This window comes from Mangifera indica, chromosome 15 (genome assembly GCF_011075055.1).
Source record: "Mangifera indica cultivar Alphonso chromosome 15, CATAS_Mindica_2.1, whole genome shotgun sequence".
NCBI lineage: Eukaryota > Viridiplantae > Streptophyta > Magnoliopsida > Sapindales > Anacardiaceae > Mangifera > Mangifera indica.
In genome coordinates this window covers 10,061,261-10,071,840 of record NC_058151.1, presented here as the reverse complement: position 1 = coordinate 10,071,840, position 10,580 = coordinate 10,061,261, and the positions used below count along the sequence as shown (strand labels likewise).

The following is a 10,580-nucleotide window of genomic DNA, read 5'->3' as shown; positions in this document are numbered from 1 at the left end:
TGATAATAGTAAATAATAGGAAAGAATTTGGTGAATAATATTATTGTTGTGTATTTATGAAAATTCACAAATTAATTAATTGCATCATAAGATCTAACCGCTCAATTAAGAAACCGCGTCCGCTGCGTTTTTGTAATTTTCTCCTATTTCTTCTCTTGGCGTCTTCTTCGGTTCACTCTCATTCAAATTTGGCGTATAAATACAACCCCAAGCCACTTACTTCTTCACATCTGACAGTAACGCTCTACTTCAAATCCTCCACTACAGCCATCAGCCATGGCTCTTAAAAACATGCTTTTCTTTTTCTTCTTCTTGAACCTCTTTCTTTCTTTCTCCTCTCAAGAAACTATTAAAGCTCCCACAAACAAGAGCGATAATTTCTCTCTTTTATTTCCTCTTACTTCTCGTTCTCTTTCTCCTCAAACTTCTCCCAAATTTTACTCTTCTTTCGTTTCACAGGCCAAGCCTGTTGGCGGAAAGAATGTCTCTTCGGCTTTGAACTACAGAACAAAGTTCAGTTATACGATGGCTCTGATTGTGTCTCTTCCGATTGGGACGCCGCCGCAGACTCAGGAGATGGTGTTGGATACTGGTAGCCAGCTGTCGTGGATTCAGTGTCATAAGAAAGCTGCTGCTGCTTCTGCTTCTAGTAAGAAGCTTGGTACTCCTTCGACGTCGTTTGATCCTTCACTCTCTTCTTCTTTCTCTGTTTTACCGTGTAATCATCCGGTGTGTAAACCGAGGGTGGCCGATTTTACCCTTCCCACGGATTGTGACGAGAACCGTTTGTGTCATTACTCGTACTTCTACGCTGATGGCACGTTGGCTGAGGGTAATCTCGTCAGAGAAAAATTCACCTTTTCTCCTTCCCAAAGTACCCTTCCTCTGGTTCTTGGTTGCGCCAAGGATTCTAGTGACGATCAGGGTATTTTGGGAATGAATGTTGGACGGTTGTCGTTTGCTTCCCAAGCAAAGGTATCCAAGTTTTCATATTGCGTTCCGCCACGAAGCTCCCGAGTCGGGTTTACACCAACCGGGTCATTCTACCTCGGTGAGAACCCGAACTCAGCCGGGTTTCAATATGTTAACTTATTGACTTTTCCTCAGAGTCAACGCATGCCGAATTGGGATCCCTTGGCATACACTGTTGTTTTGCAAGGAATACGAATTAATGGAAAGAAATTAAATATTCCAGTGTCGGCATTCCGGCCCGATGCTAGCGGCTCGGGTCAGACAATCGTTGATTCTGGATCCGATTTCACTTATCTGGTGGATGAAGCTTACAATCAAGTAAAAGCGGAGGTTGTAAGATTGGTGGGCCCGAAGTTAAAAAAGGGGTACGTATATGGTGGGGCTTCGGACATGTGTTTCGACGGCAATGCTTTGGAAATTGGACGGCTGATAGGCGACATGGTGTTGGAGTTCGATAAAGGAGTGGAGATAGTGATTCCGAAAGAAAGAATGTTAGCAAATGTAGAGGTTGGGGTCAATTGTGTGGGAATTGGACGGTCGGATATGCTCGGTATCCCTAGTAATATTATCGGAAACTTTCATCAGCAAAATCTATGGGTGGAATATGATCTGACTAACAAGAGAGTGGGTTTCGGTAAGGCTGACTGTAGCAGATCAGCGTAAATATTAGTGGTTGACTGGTAGTGCTTGATTACCTAATTTGGATGGACAGAAACAGTTCATATAGATATTTTCGCGTGGGACTTAACACAAAATAGTTAAAAAGAACAGTAACCGTCGGATTCTCTGGTTCATGATGTGATGGACGCTGTAGATTGGAGTAAGGCCAGAGTGGGCAGATGGTCCCAACATTGAGATGACGGGAGTATAGGCTCAATCTATGGTGTTGTCATGGACGGTGTAGATTGGAGTATAGTGTTGTATAGACGAGGATGTGAAAATCATGTGACTAATTTGTAGGTTAATTATTCAGTTAATATTATTATATAATCGTGTTTTAGCGCCAGTTAATTAGAACTGATTTTCCACATCAGTCAAACTTATGTCACAAAGAAACGTGTCGAAGCATAAACATGGCACGGACCTCTACACTGATACGTGACATAACGCCTGTAGTAGTTGTTGTCCCTTCTCAGTTTCAATTGTGAGCAGATACTTAAAATATATATATATTTATATAAATAAATAAATTATATAAATTTATTAGTTAATAAATTAAGATAATAATATTTAATTAAATAATTAAAAATAATTAAGATAAATAATTATATTACTCAATCATAATCTATGACCTTATCATAATTATTCATATTAGAAATGAAAATGAAGAATGAGAGAACAAGACAACCTGGATGAGTGAGTATGGATAAGCGAAGAAGAAAGAGGCAGTCACATGAATGATTAAGGACATCAACTTGTAGTAACCTTTATTTTTCTCTAGATTTTATTTTTGTGGGATGGGAGCCACACTTCTCTTTGTATAAGCATCAACAAACCATTTCTATTTGTTTAAAAATTATGATTTGATTTTAGATTGATAAATTTTTTTAAAATAATTTTTAATTTGAATTAGAGTTTGAATAATTTTTAAATTGAACTAGATTATAAATCGTATTTTTTAATATATATAATTATGTTTAATAGAATTTTTAATATTTAATTAAATAATAATATATTATTATTTATATATAAAATTTTATATCTAATAAATTGTTAGTGGATATGCATGGGATTATGGTAAGGCATGCAAAGAGGTTGATTAGATACGGCAGCTGATATCTATTTTTTATTATAATAATGGGGGTAAAGTACTATTGGAATTGGAGTGCTCACTTACCCACTGACAAATGTAAGCAGGAACAAATGCGTCAACAAAAATTAAAGTATGGGGGTCCATTTGAAGCTGTTGTTGTGGTGGGCTAATCAAGACTTGATTAACTTAATCAGAAGCGAAAGTGAGTTGTTATCACATCAATCATGTCCCTTAATTCAACCCTAATCACATCATTTAATGATTTTAGGCCAATTTTTCACTTGCAGAAGTCCTAACCACGTGGACGTAATCAAACACGAAGAATCATTAAATTTTGCAGCTGGCAATGGAGAAATGGAGAGAATCATAGTTTGCTAGCTGGGAGAAATTGATGTTTCAAAACAGTGTCTGAAAGTTCCTGGGCAAACCAAACACGCACGCCCTTAGAATCTTACTTTCTGACAAAACTAAAGCAATTAATTATACAAGGAAACGCCACACCGTCTTCTTTGAAAATTTTAACTGGTGTTGTTGAAGACAAACCAAACCAAACCCACAACCACGACAATTTTTGTGTTTGTTTTTTGTATTTTTCCAATAATGGATGCTAGCTATTTTTATTTGTATGTGTTCTCGGATGGTCCCCCACCCCCATGGCCACTACCACCACCAACTACACTTTCCAAGCTTTTCATTTGCTCACCTTTCATTCTTTAATCTCGCCTTCTTTTCCTTTTCATTTATAGGAGTCTTCAAATTTTACTTCATAAGTGAACGGAACTGATTTTTGAATAAACAAAAAACATAAATTATTTTAAAATATATAAAAAAAAAATCATATTTTCAATCAATTATAAGTTTCTCTATTTTTAAAAACCGTTTAATCAAACTAAACTTTAAAAAATTGAATAAAGATGAGTAAAGTATTAAACTTATTTTAAAAATAAATTTGGATAATTCTTCAAAATTCATTTTAAAATCAATTAATCAAAATTTCAGTTAAGTTACTTAGTATTTTTAATTCAATTTAAAATTAGTTAATTTTTAAATTAATTTGATTTCGAGTTATGATTTTCTTCAAACCAAAAATTTGATTTTGTTAAAAAAAATATTAAATCAATTCAATTAACTAATTTTAAAGAACTTTAATTTTTACTTTCTTTATGTAAAACTAAGGAAGAAAATTAAAAAATCTTATTAAAAAACATATGAAAAATAAAAAAGTCATAAAGATTCAAATTAAGGGTTATTTGCAGAAAATAGAAAAATGGTGATAATCTGTGGATATATATAGTAAAAAGCTACTAATAAAGACCAAATTAAGATAATGGATTGTTAATTAATATTTTTAACAAGTGGCTGGAGAGAATGGAACTCAAATTAAAGTGATAATGTTTGACTGATCAAATTTGGATAAGCTGAAATCGACCTTTCGGCACACCTTTGGATACATAGCCCCACCACCAACTTCTCCCATTTATATTTATTTATATCATGCCTTTTTTTTTAAGTTGATAATTTATAAAAGGATTATGGATTGATGGATTGCTAGTGAAATATTACATTTATAAATAAATTATATAAAATAAAATAATTTAAAGATTAATATATAATAGTTTTTTATCAAGAGTAAAAATAAATAATTATATTATTTAATCATAATTTATTATCTTAATTTATATAAATAAATTTTTTATATTAATAATTTATTGTTTTCTGTATTTACATGCAATTACGCAACTCTGTTACATAGACAGTCAAAGATGTTAACAAATTCTGGAAGAAAAAGGCAAGGAGAATATTAGCATGAGAGATAGTGAAAATGGTGACGCCACGTGGCTACAAACAGTGTGGTTAATTGGAAAAATGACCTTGAAATTCTAGGGCATAAGTTGGTAGAATGGATTTTCCAAGACACAGATTTAGAGGTAAATTGACTGTTCCATTAAGCTCACATCTCAAGTGTCACTCTCTAAATGAAGTATATTATGGATGACCTAAGTGTTGATTTATACAAGGCTTTATTTTTTAAATGAAAACGGGATGAAATTTAGTTCCGAGCTAAGCTTCCGATTTTGGTAATCACTTAGAAAAGATTGAATTGAACATCATAGAGATGTTGTTCAAGAGCGTCTTAATTTAATGCATATTTTTAATCATAATTAGAATTATCATTGATTTGTATACATTAAAAAATCGACAAAAAATGTGATGTAAACAAATTTTTAAAAATAAGACCAATATTTTAAATTAGGATTTGATAGACATCTCATCGGTAACTCCTACTAACAGCTTAACACGATCTTTTGGTAAGTTTAAGAGTATTGGAATCCTCTTCATAGGCTAGGTTTTCAAGAGATCATATTTTCTCTCAAAGGTTTGGGATATTAATTAAAATAGACACACATTTTTTTGTTTAAATTTTTTTATGCAAACTTACAATGAATTTACTTTTCTAAGCAAATTTAATTTTATTTTCAATAATAACCCTCTTAGGCTAATTACGTCACTCTCTTGACTAATTTCATCAAAATATTTTTTTCGACAACCTATGAACATTCTATGTTTGTTAGATTATGATTCGAAGATTCAAAAACTTGTTCAAAATTATCAATTTTTGTTTTAATATATATCAAAACTAAAAAATTAACATAAGTGTCAAGAAGGGTGTGTAAGAGTGCATGCGAGTAAATAAGGGCACGTATGGGTGTGTAAGAGTACGTAAAGGTATAAATGGTGCGTAAAGTTACGTATGGGTGCATATAGATGCGTAAGGGTGCATAAGGGCTCACACTCGCATGCACTCATTTTATATATATATATATATATATATATATATATATATATATATAATATTTTTTTAAAAATAATATATATAAATTTTATATATATATACACACATATATATAATCAGTGCGCACAACGTCGTTTCTCTGTTCTTTTCCTTTCATATATATATATATATATATATATATATATATATATATATATATATATATATATATATATATATATATATAATATTTTTATTTCGATTTGTATTAAAACAAAAATTAATCAGTTCAAATAAGCTTTTAAATATTTGAATCATAACCTAACAAACATAGAATATTCATAGATTGTCGAAAAAAAAAATTCTGATATAATTAACTAAAAGTTCAAACAAAATAATTAATGTCTAATTTAATTAATATCCCAAAGGTTGCCACAACAATAGTTTTCTGCTCTGCTTTTCTCTCTTTTTATTTTCTCTGTATAATTGTTAGTCCTCAACTCATGGCACGTTTCTCTCTAATTTCTTGTTGTCTTTTTATATTTTTTGCAAATGCCACCTGTCCTTCCAATTTCTTTTTTTTTTTTTTTTGTTTACATATATGAGTCCTAATATTAGCCCATCCAACTCGAATCATCTTGTCTTCTAGGTGAAAGTGAGAAAACTGCATTTTCTCCTAGCGATCTCATCACCAAGATGATTTTTCCAAGTGTCGAGAACGTGTCCTATCTTGACAAAAGTTGTAATGATGTAAGGTCCCCACGAGAAAAGTTGAGGATAAATTGTTTTCCACGGCTATTAGTCTGGATCATTGAACCTCCCCATAATTCCAAGCAATAAATATCCAAGATGGAAAAAATTGCTCACCAGCATGAAATTTACGAAAAACCAACTCATACAATTTATGGTGATTTACGATGCAAAGAGCAAGGGAGAGTGATGTTGGATGACTTATTGACGCCGAAAAATGATGGAGAAATCGAAGAGTGATGGTGATGTAGGTTACTCGAGCATGAGTTGAGGATGGCGGCTTGGAAAATCATAGAGGTGGAAAAGTGAAGGAAGGGTATCTTGGGTCCGGCAATGGCAATGACAATTCGCTGTAGTTGAGGAGTAGGTTTTGCATGTGGCGATGACAGAGTGGTGGGAGTTGTCCGGTATTGCGGTATTATGAAAAATGGGTAAAGGAAATCGGTCTGTCACATATTAAATCAAACGGGCAAGTGGGTGTAAAATGGAATGGGGCTTAGGTCTAAAGCAAACGGATGATGTTGGGTTGAATAGAAATGGGTTTAGGAAATAAAATGAGTTATTACAAGAGTAAGATGTACTTTGAAGTGTTGGGTTGGAAACATGTGGGTCTCAGTTGCTTTAAATGGTGGAATATAGGTTGGGTTGGTTTAAGTTTGGTTGGATTAGGGTGAGACATTTAAATAAATTGAAATTTAGGCCTAGGCCATATATATTGACTGGGCTTGTGGGATCGTAATAAAAAAAGGAAGATTGTGATAGGTTTTAGGTTGTGGGTTTACGTGCGAATAGCTTGACTGAGTTATAGGTCGGGCAATTGTAAAGGTAATTGGGCTAATTTTTGATATAGTTACTTTTATAAGTGAATTTAATTATTTATTCTAATAATATATTTTTTTTATAGTATATTTTCTTTTCAACCATTTTCTTTCTCGACACACCAAATAGTAACATATTCTAGCAATACATCATCACATTAAAAGTAAGTAATTTTGATAAATTATATTATAATAAATTGAAATTTTTATTGTAAACTTATTGTAAAAACTTCAATTGATAAAAATTAAAAACTTCGAATATTAGTTTCTTAAAGAGATTGATGTTTTTATTTGTTTGTTAATATTTATCAATTATATTATTTATAGATAGTCAATATCTGTTATATTAGTTAAAGTAAAACAAGTTCTAATATCCAGATCGTAACGAAAAGCAAAAATTTGATTTTTTGAAAGCGTAAATGCAAATGTATGAACATGTATGCAAATTTCTTGCTTGTGCGTGAATGTGAATGCATATGGTTGAAGTTGCAATGTCAATTTTCTTTTGATAAAAGTAGACCAAATTTTAAATAGGGATATTAAATACAATAAAACTATGTGTGTCTACTTTGAATACACAAATAAATGCATACTTAATATTTGTTATCAAATGATTAAGTAATTTTAAATTAAAGATAAAAAACGCTCAACCACATGATGAGCTATAAATGTGGGTATACATAACATTGCTCTATTAAATATAATATTTGAGTTACCATTTTATTAATAGTCATTCACACATTTGCATACATGAATGACTCATTCACACATTCGCCTTCGCATACCTAATTACATACGCATTTGTATTGTCATTTTTAGGAAATCGCATTTCTACTTTTTGGTTTTGATTTGGACATTAGACCTGTTCTACTTTGACTAATATAGCATATATTAATTATTTATAAGTAATGTAATTGATAATTACCAACAAATAAACAAAAACATCAACCTCTTTCAAAAATCAATATTTACAGTTTTTAACTTTTATTAATGAAAGTTTTTATAACAAGTTTTGATTTATTATACTATAATTTACCACAATTACGTACTATCAATATGATGATGCATTACTAGAGTGTACCACGTATCGAGAAAAAACATGATTGGAGGAAATGTATATTATAAGAGAAAAAATATTATTCAAATAAATGATGAATTTGTTTAAAAAAATAACTATATCAAAAGTTGATCTAAAAAGATTTAGATGAATTTTTTTTTTTTTTACCTATTTTAATTTATATCCCTCTTTCTCATATTGGGTTTTGTTTAATTTGGTAATTTGACGAGCGGAATTAGTTTAGGTTCATTTTTTAGTGGGTGTAAGGTGTGTTTGAGCCGGTGTTATAGGGGTTGGATTTGTGTGTACTTGTTGGGTTGGGCTGGGATGGATCAGATGTTGGGTGGGCGTTAGACGAAATATTGAGATTGGGTTGGGTTGACTTGATTTTTGGAATAGGACGGGTGTGAAAAAAATTGTTTATATAATTTGGACTGGGCTAAGTTGTTTGATTGGGTCAGGTTACTTTAAAACTTATTCTCCTTCTTTCGTCATTTCCCATATCATTTCTCCCACCTTGTTTCTGTCGTTCAGCAGCCAAGATCACTTCTTTGGTAGCCCCAAGGTTACTAAAACAGGTAGGGTATTAGGACTTAAGGTAAAAATTTGAGTTGAAATTTATGTGATTCTTGTAAAACCTTAACTTACTTATCACCCAAAAAAAAAAACATGGCTTCTTCCAATTTTCTTTTTCTATCTTTTCCACTCCTTCATTTGGTTCCAACTCCATCACCACAAAACTTAGGTCATCAGGTGAAGGGACAAAATTTGGCAATTGGATCTGGTCGGATTCAACTAATTTTCAATCAAAACCCAATTTTTTGCCGCCGAAACTTGTCGACTACCGTTTTTGCAGCATTGCCGATGAGTCGATCTTCGTCAAATGATCCTGCAATTTATATGCAGAAGGGAAACCCAATTTATGGGCAATCCAAAAAGCATCTTCAAAAATCCCCTTGGCTCTGTTTTTATTTCCTGTGCTTTCCCTTCTTGATTCCAATTTTCTTAGTTTGGAATCTATCTTAGAAAAGTGCTAAATACGAATTTGGTAGGTACCTCCCATAGCTCAACATGATTTTCCGGCAAGTTTGAGGCTGTCGGAATCCTCTCCTCAGGTCTGATTTTTGACACAGCAAGTTCTCCCCCAAAGGTTTCCACAGCGATAATTTTATGCTCCGCTTTTCTCCCTACATTTCTCTCTTTTTATTCTCTCTTTGTAACTGTGAACCCTTCTCAACTCATTTCACGTTCCTCTCCAATTTCCAGTGGTCCTTTTCTCTTTTGTGCAAATGCTACATGTGCTTCCAATTGCCTGCATTGGTTTTTCTTCCTTGCATATATGGGTCCTAACATAATTTAATGCATATTCAAATCATAATGCTGAATTAGCACTGAGTTTTGTGTATCAGAAAACTGACAAAGAGAGACAGTGCAGACAAATCTTTAAAAAAATAAGATCAATATTTTCAATACATACATGATAGAAGTTCTTGTTTTTGTTTCAATATTTTTGCCTGGGCTCACTGCACATATCTATTTTGTAGTGAGTTTCAGAAAATTAGTATGATTGAAGATTACTAGTTTTAAGAATATCTTAACAATGAGGAGAAGAATTAAAATGCCCTAATTGGTAGTTTAATAGCTTATCCACAATATTATTAAGTTCTAATTACTCTACTCCAAGTTAATATAGCTTATGTTCCAATGGAAAGCATGTCAACGACACAAAGCAACAAAGAATGGGAACAACAGTTCACAATTAAGCTTAGTTCATGAAGTTGCCCAGGATAAGGAACATACAATAAATTCAAAGATGAATTGAGGTGCAGGATTTCATCACAATCAATCACTCCATGAAAGCAAAACAAATAGTTAAAATGATCATCACTGATACCATTAAGCTCAGTGAAAAACTGATTGCAAAAACACCACGGAATTCACCCTAAATAAGTTCAGAAACAACCCCACAACCTGTTGAAACCAGAATTATCATTCGCTAAACCATGACATATAACCTTAATGAAGTTTTAGGCCTTTAAAAGTTGTGATAGACCTCAAATGCAACCAAAAATAGAAGCTACATAATCTGAATACTAACATGTAGAATAAAGGCTTGACAAGAAATCATAAAATTGAGGCATTTAGAGTCGCATTTTGAAACCATCATGTTAGGATTGGGACACTCATTCTCGATTCATAAAATAGTTTTATTATAAAAAGAGTGCTCTAGTTTCAAAAGGGAGAGCAAAAATAGATTAGGGTTTTTAGTTTTGAGGACAACCACTTTGGTTGATTGTGGGAACTCTCCATGATAGAAGCCTCATTTGCAGAGTTGATTTTCGCAAGCCCAAAACAAAAATAAAAAAAAGCAGCCCACAAGATGATCCAGCTGGAAGTGTCATGAGATGCAAGGCTGATGAGGATATTATGGAAAATTCAGATGAAATGCTAGAAGTG

At 32.4% G+C, this 10,580-nt stretch overlaps 1 protein-coding gene across 1 annotated transcript; it reads left to right on the top strand.

Annotated features, from left to right (window-relative positions):
- The first annotated feature begins 207 nt into the window (after positions 1–207).
- Positions 208–1,970, top strand: LOC123197361 (aspartic proteinase PCS1-like). The gene has a single exon (XM_044611621.1). It carries the CDS (start codon positions 277–279, stop codon positions 1,633–1,635), a length of 1,359 nt encoding a protein of 452 aa, XP_044467556.1. The 5' UTR covers positions 208–276; the 3' UTR covers positions 1,636–1,970.
- The last annotated feature ends 8,610 nt before the right edge of the window (positions 1,971–10,580 follow it).